We start from the raw sequence: 16,416 nt of genomic DNA, 5'->3' as shown, positions 1-16,416 counted from the left end.
TGTGACTTATTACTCTTTTTTGAGCTGTAACAAGATATTTTGACGGATATAACCAATTTGAATAGGGCATGAAGCATGCTTTAACAAACTCACTATTATTCTACTAACACAACTAACACAGCCTGGACAATTGTCTAATATTGTGCTCATATATCCAATCTTGTTGATATAGTACTAGCATGTTTACTTTGAAATTCAACTGACTATATTGTGTCACTTTGTTCTGGAAATGTGAATTAATATTTTACAATGATTTATATTTTGAGTGGTCAACAACAAAAAAAGTGATTTCAATCAAAGCCCTCAGACATTACCATGCCATTATTTCAGATTTATTTTTTCGAGAGAACTTTTGATTGTTTTAAACATCGAGAGCCAAAATTAAACAATCATGTTTCTAAAATTACCAATTTCAAGGGGTAAAAAAAAGCTCTTTGTAGGTTTATCTTTCTTGAAAACATTTCTGTAGATTTTCCCTCTTTTCTACAATTCAACCAGAATGGATGCTGCCTTCCAAAACAATGAAAAGCTGCCTCCTTCTTTGATACTTTAAAGAATGGTTAAGAACCAACTTTCAGCCTCTTGCCTGAATTTCTTACTACATTTCTTCCCCACTACTAAAAGTATAGCTGAAAATGCTAGATATCATTTTTCTGGTTTATGCTATGGTTCCTTTTGTCAGATGTCCTTGATTCCAAGTGAGGTTAGAAAGAATATATTACTTGAAATACCTCTGCCAGAATTAATTTTATAAGAAAAGGGGCCCTCTAATTTGTTGATGATGATAATTTTTTTCCATATGAGTCATCAAGAGCAAACCAATTATATTGCTATCCTTAATTTTTTTCTTTTCTCTGTGAGATGAAATTATGGCTAAAAACATGTGAGGCAGAGGCCCATTGCAAATGAATTAAAATCAGTTCTTAAATTTAAGGGAATATAATTTATTTCAAATCCGAGTTTCAAATGACTCCCCCCCCCCCCCCCCCCCCAAAAAAAAAAGCCTATATAAGAAATCTGACTTTGATCATTTTTAAGGTTGAAATACACAAGCAAACGTTTATATTAGTAGTTGAAAGCATGAAAAATGCATCCATTTTGGGTGACCTTAAGTCTGACAGAAGGAACCTCATTCTCACACCAACTTTTTTCTCTCTCATATTTGCACTCATGTTTTCTCTTTCCACCATGCATTCCTGCCTGCTACTTCATCATGACCTTACTTGAACTCTGACCTCTATCTTCAAACAAAATTCCTCTCAAAACTTGGAATCTTCCTTGTCACTCTCACCTTCACAAATCCTTTCTGACCTATGAACTTTGAACCTTCTTGGCACGCTCTAAATCTCTTCCGTGTATGTGTCACGGCAAACTCTTCTTCTCCCAGCATTTAACATAACGTATGGAGGTGAGTATAGGTTTTCTGCTGGACGACTGTAAGCCCATCTTTCATAATCCCCATCTTAATCTTCAGCTTGCTATGATCCCTACCTTTAGGGCTTGATTAAGCCTCTTATTTTCTGGAATGATTCTTTGTTTCTCCTTAAACTTCTCTAATTACGCTCTCTCTTTTCTCATTCTTTTTCTTTTTTGTTGTCTCTCTGTCCCTTTCTCATTTTCTTTTGCTTCTGTCTCTTAATTATCTCTCTCTCTCTCTCTCTCTCTCTTTTTTTTCCCTATTTCATCTCTTTTCCTTTTTTTAGTTTCTTTCTCTCTTTTTTCTCTGTCATTTTCTATTCCATTTTTCTCTATTACATTATTTCTTGTATGTTCTATTTGCTCTTTCTTGCTGTTTTGTTCTTTGGGAGAAGAAAATCCCTTTTTCCTTTTGACATTCTACTTGCATTTTTGAAAGCCGATATAATATTGGCCATTCAAAAGCATTATGTTATGAAGCTTTGTCCTTGAAAAAGAAGACAATTTATTTTTCTGCTTTAAAGATAACTTTCACACTGCATCGTAACACAACCTACATTACTATGTGAACATATGTAACAAATAACATTGTCCTTTTTCTACGCACTTGCTATATTCTCTCAGTCATCAAATATGTTCGCCAAACATTGTGCATGTATAACGTTCAACATCATTTTCTCTCTATGTAATTTCACTTCAAACACTTCACACTTTCAGTACACTCATGAGCCTGTCATAATGAATTTCATCATTATCATCGTAAGCTTTGTCAGCACTTGGAATAATGAAAAACTTTTAGTACTACATAGTGTAGCACAGGTTAACATTAACCATATATGACAATAGTAGCACACATGCACACACTCACACAGCTGTCAATAGGCCCTTTTGGTGCTTTTAGAGATACCATGTTTCCAGATAGTGACAAATAACCCTCCATTTTGATCATACAGTGAGTGAAAACTTCCAGAGTGGAATCCTTGATTATCATTACATCGAGGTTGGGGGTGTTGCAAATCGGGAGAGCATGCCGGACAACCCTTTAAACTTCGTCGGTCACATGGAGCAGTTCCTGTACAACAACCAACCATACTTTGACATGGCTAAGGCACGGGATCTGGACTACATCAGATTGAATGCAACGTTTGGTGAGAAGATGAGTCAGAGGCCAAAGGTCAATCCCTTCACCTTCAGAACAAAAGAAGTCTTCGTCCAACTGGAGACACCCGACTCCTATCCAGCCCTGACGCTCTTCTTTCACTTCAAGACCACGGAATCCAATGGTCTGCTGCTCTACAGCAGCGGTGGCCGTACTGACTTCATCTCTGTTGGTCTAGTGGAGGGTCAGATACAGTACGCCTTCAACATGGGGGCCGGACCAGTCAAGATCCACGCCAACACGCCCCACATGCTCAATGACAACAAATGGCACGAAGTCTCCGTCTCAAAGAACAGTGGAGGTCGACATGTCCTGCAAGTGGATAACTCGATGAGTATTGCTCAACCGTCACCCAAGGCAAGACATCTGGACCTGACTGAGAATCTCTATGTGGGCGGCGTATCTACAGATATGTACGAGGATCTACAGAGCGGGGTGGAGGCCAGAGTTGGCTTCCAGGGCTGCTTTGCATCTCTAGAAGTCAATGGCAGGAAACAGGATCTGGAGGACTCGGCCATCAGCATTGAGATGGACAAATCCAACCTCAAACGTGGCTGTGAAGGTATGTATATATTCCCTAATTAAGCTTATAATAGTTTCTTGCAGACATCAGAAACAACAACCCCTCTCCCCCCCCCCCCCCCCCTCCAAAAAAAAAGACACCGCCCAAACTATTGTAATGTGGTACAGGATCCCAAATATGGACATATAGCGACTGCTGAAGTTCTTGAAGTATTTGCTATTAAAGAGCCATAACATTTTCTTCCATAAGGTATTTCATTTAGGATATTGTGCATTGCGCTGTAACCATACATTTTTTCTATAATGCAACCAAATTTTTAAAAATCAGACACATAATTCCCTTTTGAGTTCAGCAAATAAAGATTCTTATTAGGAGCTGGTCATAGTCTGCTAAAAAATATAAGTTTATGCCCTTCCGGCTCTCAGCAGCATGATGACTTTTGATATTTCTTATTTTTGTAATATACCATGAATCACTCCAAGGATTTTGGTTAAGTGTAAAATTGATTGTAGTACCCATTTGTATGATCAGTAGAAAATTATATGATTCATCTTGCAATTGATGAGTATAGGTAAGATAGGTTTGGACTTGACAAGTTTCTGTCTTTATGACATGACTTATAAGAGCAATAAGAAGCTGAAACTGAAAGACAGATATATAACTGATAGCACAGTGAGTAAGGAGACAAAAAGAGCTGTGATTTTGGAGTGGGATATATGTCCTTCGAATGACAGTTGTGTAAACTTGTCGGGCAACAGGAGAGAAGTTCTTCGTCAAGTGACAAATCAATTGAGAAATAAAGTAATATGCAGTGTGTTCCAGGGAGTATGTTCTGGACAAATTTACACATCTTCTGCTGAGAGCCGGAAGGGAGTTAACTCTATGTAAAATTATAGGAGTTAAGACACTTGTGGATCTTGGTAGACATTTTAGCATTGACAATTCATTCTCCTGTCTAATGTTCAGTAAAATGACAAAAGAAATAAAGAGGCTTTGTGGGGTTTGTGGATCAGATCATGATTATTGCATGATGGAAGAGGTGATATTTCACATTGGTGCAATTGAAGTGATGATCCTTTTTGGCAGCTTCTTGGAAGTTATCCCTGGGGGGTAAAACTGTCCCCAAATGGTGAAAATATCCTTGAATGGAAGTAGCTATCCTGGTACAGGGGAAATTACTAGAGATTAAGGGGTTCAATAAATATATCTTTAATTTTTCATTGTAAAGTTGCAAGGTGATGCACTGAAAGGACCATAAATCATTAACATTTGGAAGTGAGAGAATAGTCTTGATTTGTGAAAAAAGATGAGCGCCATCTTGTGTAGTCATAACAGCGTCTTTAATTGCAACATTTACCTTATTTTGTACTCCTCGCTGATAATAAGGAAGACAAAGAAAAGATGATTTTATGATTTTAGCGAAGAGCAGTAAGACCCAATCTTGTGATGAATCAATAGTCTGTCTCATGGTGTATTGATGGTTCTCTGTCTCTCTGACTGTCCTTGTCATGAATAGTCCTGAATAAACATCAACTTATCATGGCATCTATGCATTCACATTGATTGGCGGTGGACTCATATTGTGATATAACAATCTGTATTGATTCTTAAAGTGAATTTCAATTGTTTCCATGAAAACGTGTCACCATGAAGACATCTTTGTTTAGATTTTGGAGAAATCAGGTGGTTTGCAAATATTGGAAATAATGGATGGTTGTAATTTGGTGTGTTCATTTTGTTCTGCTGACTTAGTGAATATGTTGATTTTTTAAAACTATTACACTTGCATATTTCATACTCTATTTTAAGTATATACCACAGAAAATATTAGCCAGTCAGTGAGTATAACATGAACATTATCAGAGTTATAAATCCATAGACAATTGTTTTAAATACTCTCAGAAATGGCTTTTAAAATTGACAAGATCAATTTTAATCAAATTAGTTTCTTAACTGAAAAAACAAGAAAAAGGGTGAGCACTGTTGGAGAAGTTAACTGACATAAAATTATCCTACAATTTTATTTATAGGATCTGAGTGTAGTTTGTATATTTATCCATGGCTTATATGGCAATATGTGAGTTAGAATACATGTCTAGATGTTGTTACTAAACCTTTTTCTTCTTCTCTCTTTCTTGTTTTTAATAGATAATGGTGACCTATGCCTAGCGGATGTATGTGCTAATGGAGGGTTATGTATACCAGGCTGGAATGGGTATAGTTGTGATTGCAGGATGACCAGCTTCTCAGGGGTCAATTGCTCAGGAGGTAAATGATGTTTAAAAGAGTGCTGAATTTGATTTTTATATCTAATAAATATGTATTTTGAATACCAAATACTAGCATTGTTATTGTAAGAATATGAATATGCCAAAAAATAAATGGATAGATAGATAGAAAGATAGATAGATAGATAGATACTGGTAGATAGATAGCTAGATAGATGGATAGATGGATTGATGGATAATTGAAATATGAATAGAGATGGATGAATATTCAGGACATAACCATTTTGGAGTATAGAGCTCAAGGAGCAGATAATTTATTTTGTAATACATATTCTACAGTTATACATGTGTGCTGCTAAAAATTTATAACATTATGAAAACTTATTGGAAATAGATTTATGTTAACAAATATGGGAGATCAAATCTAGAAGCCTAGCTTTTTAATCCTAGTGTCGCAGAGAAATTTTGTTGGTTACGTATACTTCAAATAATTGTAGATGTTATCAAAGGAATGATTTGGTTTACTTTTAAAGAATTGTGGAATCCTTGTATCAAATAATGTCCTATTGATGGTACAAGATTGCAGTATTGCAATTTGTTGTCAGAACACAAGTGCTCAACGGTTTAGTGAAAATTAACCCAACTACTCTGTTGTTTCTCTTCCTCTTCCTCTCCCTCCTCTTCCAGTGAGTACATCATTTGGTTATGGAACCGGTGGTGGTGTCATCTCCTTGGAGATCCCTGAGTCTCAATGGTTACGGACTGATCATGATGATCTGAGTATGGGAATGGCTACCAGGTCAGCGAACGCCATCATAGCTCGTATCGACAGTGCTACGTCTGATGACTACATCGAAATGGAACTGGTAAAGCATAGAGTCTGATGAGATTTTTCATTCCTTAGGATAAATCACAAGAAAGCAAGGCATATGAATCATTTTATTGAATAAAATTCACAACAGTATTGGCAGTATACTAACGATTATCTGAATAGTAATGGTTTAACATAATTAATTTGCAATCTAATTTCTCAGAAGATTTGGGCTTTTTTATGATTGAAGAATGTGGCAAATGAAATCTAAATTTAAACAAAAGAATCATTCTGAAGACTCTGTATATGTCTAAATTAGACTCAAATTCAAGATTGTTCTAGAATTTGCAAACATTCATATTTGAGGTAGTTCATCATTGCAAATATCTAAGGAACATTTCAGTACCCGTATTTGAAATGATAAGGGAAATTCCAAGCTATGTATCCTTTTTGACATATGTATACAATTATAGTCAATGATCACATAAAACTTTAAAAATTCTTGGATGAAATATAGTGTATAGTATAATCTGACCTGGTTGTTTTAATGTAATACACTACATGTAGATTGATTTTAGGAGATTTTTCTAACCTTGTCATGATGCTGTGAACTCTTCTCAGGTCAACGGTTATCTGTGGACGATGTATAACTTTGGATCAGCCGATCACATGATCAGTGACGACACCAATCGCATCAACGATGGCTCGTATCATGTCATCCATTTCTCAAGGACTGGGGCCAACGCTTCTCTGCAGATAGACCAGTATGCTCGTATTCATAAGACACCAAAAGGTAGGAATGCATCAATGTCATCCAAGCAAACTTTTAAATGCATAAGGCAATTTGATGTGTCTGGAGTAGTATGTAACTCACAATGCATACCTCAAATGCACATATTCAGTAGTTAAACATGAAATGTAGCCCTGATTTCCTCAGGGAAGGGGTTTTATGGTTCAATCTTTTCATTACAAGCTTTACATAGCCAGATCGTATTGAGAGTGATGAGACAAAGGAGGTAGGCAACAAAGTACTATGTGGATGAAATACTGCTCAACACTCTTTGTGGAATAAAACAAATTGGAGTGGATGTATACATCAAATAATATGGAATAAAAGTATTTGACACTGGAGCAGATGAGCTTTGAATACCTCAGAGTCTTGAATATTCACTCTAGCCACTGTATTGTCTTCATTGAGTTAAATAATTGGATTTCTTAGAGGATTTTATCGTTTATCATTTACAACAAAAATTTAGGAATACTTTTTGAACTGAAACCATTAATAAATAATGAATCTTTTATTTGACAGGCAAACAGTCTACATTCTTTGACGATCAGGCGATAATCAACCTCGGCGGACGCGGAGAAATGAGCGACAGCAAACGGAAAAGAAGAAGAAGAGCACCCGCCTCATCTCAGTTTGAAGGCATGATGTCCGGTCTCTCATACAATGACATGAGAGTCCTAGATATGGCAGCGTCAGACGACCCACGTGTCGTACTCAGCGGGAACGTAGGCGAGCTCGAGAATCCAGAGAATTACATCTATGGGACACCGATACCAACAACGTCAGATGAGAGTACCATCTACCGCATCACTACCACCAGGAAGACTCCAGTATTACCCCCTATTCTCAATGTATCTAGTACAGCTAATTCAGATCTTACATCTCCTACAAAGGTAAGACTTTAATCAAATCATCTGAAGTTAATTTTGAACAGAAAATGTTAGTGTATTACGGTTTGTGGACATCATGTTGTAGTTTAGAATATCAGGAGGAGTTTGTCGGGACTTAGTGTATTGTTCCATGATTTCTACAGTGTTTCACTGACATATTTGCAGAACACAACAGATAATAGATTGTGTGAAGTGCCAAAAAGGGGGCCCCTTGAAACCATTTTGTTGATTATGCATAAAGATCATTCACAAAGATATCCAAAATACTATGTAGCTTATTGAAAGAAGTCTACAAAACAACTGTCCATCTTCTGATTATCTTCTATTGTAAGCTTTTGTTCTTTTGAGGTAATGCACTCACATGTTTTGAGAATGCATTTTAAATAAAAGGCTTACATTATACAAAGATAGCTTGACTAAGCTCTCAAAAATATATGTTATATAGATTCTAATCCCATTAACGAAGCATTAATTTATGCACACTTGTATGCTTTGAATCCTCTATAGATTACAATGTCAATAGCCCCGACTTCTGATGGTGAATATACACCTGATGATCAAGACATTATTTTTGTGACTGGATCAGGATGTATGTCAGATGTACCTGAGGACTGCACTCCACAAGCAGCAGGTGAGCTAGGGATTAGAAGTCATCCATATCATATTTGTCTTTCAGTTTAGGAAGCATTAATGTAGTTGCAGTCAATCATTTCATGAAAAGTATGGCTGGTAAAGGATTACAGAGACAGTGTTTTTAGGGACTTTATTTATGAAATGGTTATTGTGTTTGAATCATTTCTGTATTACATTCATGTAGATGGAAGGAAAGGCTATACCAATTGCATTGATTAGTTAATGTCTCTGCTTATATGTCTTTTGGGATCCATATGAGCATTAAATCTACATAAAATGATATGAGCTAACATAATTACCAAATATGTTTATGATTGTGCCGCAACAAGGAGTTAAATGATAGTGAGCCTTTTATTATTTTTAAGAGTTCAATACTCTTGAAACAAAATTTGTAAATCCCCTTTACATTATAGTCATAGGAAAGAAAAAAAAATCCGACTTTTTTTGATAATTAAGTAAAAAAAGTGGAGGTATCAAAAGATTTCCATGATGGTTTGGGATTGTCTTGTCAAACAAGTGTTCAATGTGGTGTGATATTAAAACAATATTCATATGACTAGGAAAGAAAGCAGGTATTGTCATGACAGAAATTAATCTAAAGTTTTCTGACATTGTTTTGGGGGGGAAGTTTAGCTTACTTTTGATAGTCTTTTTTTTTTTTTATTCATGCCTTATTACATTCACATTTTAGATTCATGCCCAAGTCTGGAACATTCATCTTTTAGAATCATTCATATTTTTTTGTTGCATCATCTATTTCTTTATTTGCAGTAACTCCCAGAGGTAAACAATATCATTTTTTATTATTTTAAGCTAATATATTAATTGTTGCTTTCCATCCTTTTTTTCTAATACAAGTGGATTGTTGGTTGTCTCCTTTTTCCTTCATTAAAAGTCCTCTTGACACTTAATCACTTTCATAGCATGACCTTTTTCTTTTCATTTAGATTTATTTATTTGCAAAGAGCTGTATATTTCTTTCATTCTATGTTCCACCCAAGGTGAATTAAAATTCGGAATAAATAGGAAGACACAAAGCTAGAACTGATTTCCTTTTCCTCACTGATTGTGGATGTGGTGAAGTTATCTACTTAATGGATACAGGCCTGATAAAAACCCGATTTAAATCGGTTTCCCGATTTTTTTTATTTTTCCCGATTTTTTTCCGATTTTTTCTTCTCGATTTAAAAAAAAAAAAAAAAAAAAAAAATCCAGATTTTTTTTTTTTTTTTTTTTTTTTTACCAATTTTTTTTTTCTTCCTTATTTTATCCTGATTTTCCAGATTTCCTCTTATTTTCTCTATTCTTCCTTATTGTGCCCTATTTTTCCCCCAATTTTCTTATTCGAAAGGGGGGAAATGTTGTTAGATGCCATTTTTTCCCCGCGAATCCTCTTTTTTTTTTTTACTCAAGGGGGGGCGTGGTTGAGGGGAAAACAAAAAACCTATTTTTTTTTAGTGCTCATTATATACCTCACTTAAGTAATCCAGCCATCTGATTGGTCGAAATTGCATTCATAAACTTCAATTGTTCCTGTAAAATTCCCGGTAACTATGCTTAAAACATTCAATATTTTTAATAACCATGGTTATTAAAAAAATAGGTCAGTCTCCATGGTTACCCCATTGGTTTACATGTTAAAAAATGGTTTGAGCGATGGAGGATACCGTATGTGTGCGAATAATTGGTCGGTAATTTCAATACAATTGAATCTCGATCGATCTTACCGACAATTTTATCTTGCATTGTTGACATGAAGACGAAAATAAACTTCCAAAAACAAAAAAACAACATCTGCCGATAGATCTTGATCTAAGTTCGTGCCAATATGCATTGCAAAAGTAAAAGAAGAGTCCGTATATGGAGCTTTTGCGAAGCATTCATCACACGCAAAGCCGGTTTCAATCCATTTTAATGTATATATAGTACAAAACTGCCAAGCATGTTAATAACGCGCGATGGCCGAGAGGTCTGAGGCGCTGACTTTAGATACATCACCTTTTGTACGCAAGAGTTCGAATCTCATCTTGGACCAAAAAAAAAAGTATTTTTTATTTTTTATTTTTTAGTCTATTTTTTTTCGGCATATAAAAGTATTAATGACTGCTTTAATATTCGAGAAATAGTTGTTTTTATACGCTCTCGGGAAGGTTACAATTGGGCTATTCCCCTCGGCACGCCTCGGGTAATAGCTCAATTCTAACCTTCCCTTGAGCGTATAAAAACAACTATTTCTCTCAAAGCAGTCATTAATACTATACTATCACCCCTGTGGATAAATGTGTGACACCATTTGCTGCTACCATGTGCACTATCGTATTTCCCTCTTCATGTACTATGTAGTTTAACCATCCTCAAATTATCAAACATGACTTTTCTTATTTTAGTTAAGGATATTTTACATTGGGAGAGGGAATTGTGAAAATAAAAACACTTGATTATTTTCTCCTTATAGTTTAAGTATATATTTAACTACATCCCTATGTGCATGCTTCGTATTTGAAAAGTTTTACAACTCTTTTCTCCCTTTTGCTTGAGTAGTTATTATTTTAGGGAAATTTCTACAATTTCTTTCATATTTGAATTGGCTGGTATATTGTTGGAACCACTATTTACATGTAGATTGTAGTACTTCTTTCATTTTTGATAACATTCCAGTCTAATATGTGTCTTTTCTTCAATTCTGTAATTGATAACTTATCTTTTGTACCAACTATGATAGTGCTTTGTTTGATCTATTCAAAGATCAATTACTAGTATATTCCCCTGAAATACAACTCCCTGAATCCTCCGTTTTATCACTTAGACCACCATATGATTTATATATATGCAAGCCACCATATATAATGCTTCAAAATCCCATTTTCTCCTCCCCTGCCCAGCAAACCCATCCCCCCAAAAAAATATTTTAAAAATAAAAAATAAAATCCTTCACTATATTTATTTATTTCATCAAGCAAAATGTCAAGGTTTGTTTTATTGATATACTCACAGTAAGAACGACCCTATTGTCCATATTCTATGAATTCACTTAAACCTGACCCTAGGTTTAATACGTTTAACAAAAGGAAAACTTGAACTCAAGACTAACTTCTTTGTTGAACCCAATTTGGGGGGGGGGATCTGAACCCTGTATTGGGTTTAATTTTAGTAGAATCCAGGGCCTATAAGTTGTGATAGCATAGTTCTGTATTGAAGTTCCATCTCATATATAAATTGATCCCAATTATGTGAACACTTTTCCTCATAAATTGGACGGAAATGTGCATTTCTTTGGCACTATCTTCCAGTACCAGGAAGGCCATTTCAAGTATACTTTGTCCACATGTTAGTCATGGATGTTTCTATTTCTTTCATTAGGTGAGGATATCTTTGTACCAGGAGAGACAATGAGTACACCCCCTCCTGACAAGCCTGGTGCCCCCGTCACCACCGAGTCTGCTTCACCCATGTCCCCTCAGCCCCTTCCCCCTTCCAGCACGGAGCCAGGATCAGGATGTGACGATGATGACGAGGATTGTATGACTGCATCAGGAGAGAATTCAGGCACCAAGCCAAGTCCTACCAAAGACTTCACTTTCACCCCCGTGGATGCTACTGGGGTAACGGTAGCAGGATCCACACCCCAATCAGGTGCCAGCCAGGGTAACAATGGTTTTGATTTCCTGGGTGAAGCTGGGCTGGTAGTGGGCGCCGTCTCCGCAGCTGCCGTTATATTCATCCTCGTCATCCTCGCTATCTACAAATTCAAGAATCGCAATGAAGGCTCGTACCAGATCAACGAGAGTCGGAATTATGACTATGAAGCGACGCGCACCTCCCTCTTACCCGCGACAGCCACAAACGGTACCCTACCATCAAAACCAAAACCTTCATTACCACCAGAGTATGCGACAAAAGAATGGTATGTCTAGCAGTAGATGGTAGGTCTAGATAGATATAGCACATTATATGTAGCTTTGTCTTCTTTTTGTATATTTGAAGATTTAAAACAAAAAAATCACATATATGATATAGTATTTCAATCCAAACTATTCTAACAGTGTGTGTATATATACAAAGCAATGTCCTATGCTAATTTGATATGCAATTATGAAACTATGACGCATTTTGATGGATGCTTCATGTGTAGTACTTAAGGTTGATTTTATGGATCTTGCCAGTATGTCAAAATGAATACATGTAATATACAAGTCACACCCAATTTATAGACCTCAACCAATTTTAATTATTGTAATTTTTTGTTGGTAATGCATTTTTTATTTTCTTGATTTCAAATTATAGCTTTAACCATTTGATAAAACACATAAAAAGGCCATGTCTAGTTTAATATCCTGATGTAAAACTGTGATATTTACAGGCTTATCTTTAAAAGTATACATGAACCTTTCTCAGTAGAATTTGGAACAACAAATAATTCAGTTTGCAATTTAAAGTTCAGTGTTTGCATATGTACTTATGAATCATCAAATGGTTGTTGAATGAGAAGCATTAAGTCACACCATTTTCTATCTTCCAATAAATTGTTTGTCATGTCTGCGTTATCATTCTACTTGTATAGTTATGATACAGATACCGATAAGCTTCTGTTTATGGACATTTATGCTTTATAAACCGACATGTATCATTGTAATTTTAGGAAGGAGTAGTGTTTGTTTGATGGACTTTATTCTTTCACCATGTCTGGTAGCAACAGGTAGTGAACTTTAGTTTATTCATATCCTATTTCAAATCTTTTATCTGTAAAAACAGAAGGTCAAAGTTCATTGATACTATATCAACATGTAGTATCAATATACTAGATATAGTACTTGGTATAATATCAATATACCAAGTATTTTATTTTCAACTACCAGACAACTACGAGACTGTTGCATTGAAAACTTTATGGCATTTGAATAAATGAATGTATAAGCTTTCATAAGTAATGTCCAGGCTTGTATGCACGGAGTACATGTACCGGTATATCAATTAGACCTTGGCTTATCTTTTTCTATCTTAAATAACATTAACAAGTTGTTATCAATGACAGTCGCTGTTGATACACTGTCATAACATTTCTCATTAAAGTCCTAATAAGAAGCTTCTTAAAGTTTCTTACATATGTTGTATATCTTTATTGTTTGTGTAAGCGTTAGGATGTTGTTGACTTACATGTAATTGGGTGCTACCAGTAAAGTGAGTTACATGTATCCATATATTTGCTTCACTTTTCATTTTGTGTTTTTGCTCTATATGAAGCACTTGTAACCACCTCTTCCTTTACATACAACTCATAAGAATGTATTGATCAAACTTATTTGATCACTAGATGTAATGTATAGAGTTATCCACTTAGAAAATGCTGTATGATTTCAATTGAATTCACATTATTTATACTAGATGATAAGTATGGAATGTGAAACAGATTTTTTTCTTCTCCAGCTGTATTCAAAATTATTTGCAATCAAATCTACTAACACATTTACGGACAAGATGCAATCATGATGTATGAACTGAAATGGACTTTGATTTTCTTTTTTTGCATTGAAAATAATCTAATAAGCTTAGGAAATCAAGATTGGATGAGAGCTATAGTTCTATCTTTTGATAGTAAAAATTACAGAAACTGAAATTCGAAGAAACAAGGCACAGTACTGAATTGTTTTGAAAATTTGTTGAAACAAGTAATATATAGATTTGTATGTATGACATTAGTGACACACATGCAAATTAAATCAGTTTATGCTGATTTGAATCTGTAGGAATCCAAAATCAAAGTAGCAACATTTCAATACGAGGATTTTATAAACTCTTGTCCTTGCAACAGAGAAGGTCAAATGATTAATCAGCAGCTTTTGCAGTCAGTGTTTTAGGTTTTATTTGGTAACTTTGAATTCCTTTTCAGGATTTGCAATCTCCAGAGAAATTCATTTATGATTATAGATTTGTTGTTAAATGTGTGCTAAATTTAAACAAGCTTAATGAAGTCTTTGATTGGACTTGAATGAATGATTACATTACACGTTCTTGTTTATATAAAAGTATAAATCAGTGTCCTTTATTTATGTAATGTTTTTTTTATAATTCAGTGATGTATAAACTTACACATGAAATGAATAAAGAGAAACAATGTACTAAAATCTCAGAGAAGATGAAATTGCCAGGTGCAATTATTGGATGAAAAGTCAAGACAAGATCTTTAGGAAATACATGTATTGTCATTTTATTATTAATATTATTACTATTATTATGCTGTCATGTAAATATGGATGCCCTGTAAATCTTACATTCCTTTTCACACAAAATATGTTCTGTAGAGATAACAGATACAGGTTTACAAATGAGATATTGTATAGTTTGAAAACGAATGAGTGATGTACATAGAGATATGTATTTAGTATGTAACATAAATAACATATTAGTCTGCTAAAAAAAGACACACAGACTATAATGTTCAGAGAAATATGTAGTAGAATTAGTTATATTTTTAGAAAATACTGATCAGTAGTTTTTGTGATTGCCATCTTTGCTGATTTGCATGTTCATTTTTATTTCTTATATTTCTATCCAAGCATCTGCATTGCTTTCAGAACTTATATTAATTAGAACTATACTCTTAAATATGGTTTATTAATTCATAATTAGTCCTATAGTAAAAACAAATGAATGATAAGTTCTGTAAATTTTCCTTTTCTTGAGTTAACTTTGAAGGAGAGCAACTGCAGAGAACTAGTTCCGTTTCATTGCTCAAAAGAAAGAAAATACTATTTTCTGTTCAGAGCCAGAAGGGTGTTAATGCTGTTAAAGTTTACGAGTTAATACCGGTACCCTTTTGTCTAGAAAGCAAGGGAGATGACCTACGGGCTTAACATTATCATCTTTTTATTTTAATATTATCTTCTGAGAGCCAGAAAGATGTGAGGTGTGTTCAAGGATATGAGTTAATGTCCTTTTTGCTCTCAGCAGGCATGTTGTGTATGTAATGTATAATGAAGAAGTTTAAAAGACGATGGTTTATTAAAGGTAATGCAGCATCCCATTTCAAAGTTGGCCATACTCGTAATTAGGCTTATTTATAGTCATAGATATGTACCAAGACCAATAAGTCTAAGAATATAACCATATATTTGTACAAAGATTTCATTCATGCATTGCATTATGGGAGAACATACACCATAATTATTTACCAATTGCTTCATTTATAAGCTAATACATTTATTTTCTTGCAAAATTATTTCATACCTCAGCATATTAATCGCACACACAGTAATGCATTGTCTGTTGAGAGCCAGAAGGTGGTTAAGCTGTGTTTAATACAAGATAATGCCCTTCTGTCTCCAAGCAGAGAGTTTACCAATTTATGTGCCCTCAGTTATGATAAGCCTGTACCTAGTTTTCTTACATTGCTGAGATTGGTTCTAATAAGAGTGTATATGCTGCAGGGAAGCAAGTTTGAAAAACAAACTTAGAAAAGTATTTTATTCTAGGTTCCTCCCGAGTACAGTAAACAATGTTTGTATTTGAATACATGTATATTTCTTAAAAGTTGGAAAATGGAAGCTTGTAAAAAATAATTTCCACAACATATGGGTGCTGTGTTGTTAGTTTCTCATAATGTAAGAGTAATTTATGTTAAAATTTAGCCAGGAATCACGTATAGCATACAACCAACAAATTGTCTTCATTACATTATTTTACAAGAATTCCCAACCCTTTCATATTATATAAACCTCTAGCTATATCATGAATATTACTGGTGGTCTGGCCAATGTCAATCAGTTTGATCAATTACGCATGCAGCAAAATGGCAATGATGAGTATTTATATGTCAAACTATGTAAAAAAATTGCTTCCAAATAAGTTAGTAGAAAACTTTTAGAATGTAATTTATTTAAAAAGATTACTATATTATGTAGCTTTGTTTTTTATTTTTGTTTGTTTATTTGTTTTGTTTTAAGTAGGTTGTTATTTTGATATATTTTATTCA

At 34.5% G+C, this 16,416-nt stretch overlaps 1 protein-coding gene across 7 annotated transcripts in view; it reads left to right on the top strand.

The window, feature by feature from the left end:
- LOC581904 (neurexin-3) overlaps positions 1-16,105 on the top strand; it is a 120,877-nt gene extending 104,772 nt beyond the window's left edge. For 5 of the 7 annotated variants that reach the window (XM_030978600.1, XM_030978592.1, XM_030978566.1 and 2 more), the window contains 9 exons: positions 1,388-1,408; positions 2,370-3,137; positions 5,247-5,366; positions 6,014-6,192; positions 6,759-6,930; positions 7,447-7,817; positions 8,322-8,445; positions 9,219-9,230; positions 11,808-16,105. In XM_030978600.1, coding sequence (XP_030834460.1) covers positions 1,388-1,408; positions 2,370-3,137; positions 5,247-5,366; positions 6,014-6,192; positions 6,759-6,930; positions 7,447-7,817; positions 8,322-8,445; positions 9,219-9,230; positions 11,808-12,361 — 2,321 coding nt within the window. In that variant the 3' untranslated portion in view covers positions 12,362-16,105. The remainder of the gene's footprint in view (positions 1-1,387; positions 1,409-2,369; positions 3,138-5,246; positions 5,367-6,013; positions 6,193-6,758; positions 6,931-7,446; positions 7,818-8,321; positions 8,446-9,218; positions 9,231-11,807) is intronic. The other 2 variants (XM_030978587.1, XM_030978580.1) reach the window with 2 other exon arrangements.
- The last annotated feature ends 311 nt before the right edge of the window (positions 16,106-16,416 follow it).

Source organism: Strongylocentrotus purpuratus, unplaced genomic scaffold (genome assembly GCF_000002235.5).
Source record: "Strongylocentrotus purpuratus isolate Spur 01 unplaced genomic scaffold, Spur_5.0 spur5_contig_813, whole genome shotgun sequence".
NCBI lineage: Eukaryota > Metazoa > Echinodermata > Echinoidea > Camarodonta > Strongylocentrotidae > Strongylocentrotus > Strongylocentrotus purpuratus.
Note: the sequence above shows the minus strand (reverse complement) of the source record. Positions and strands in the feature narration are given on the sequence as shown.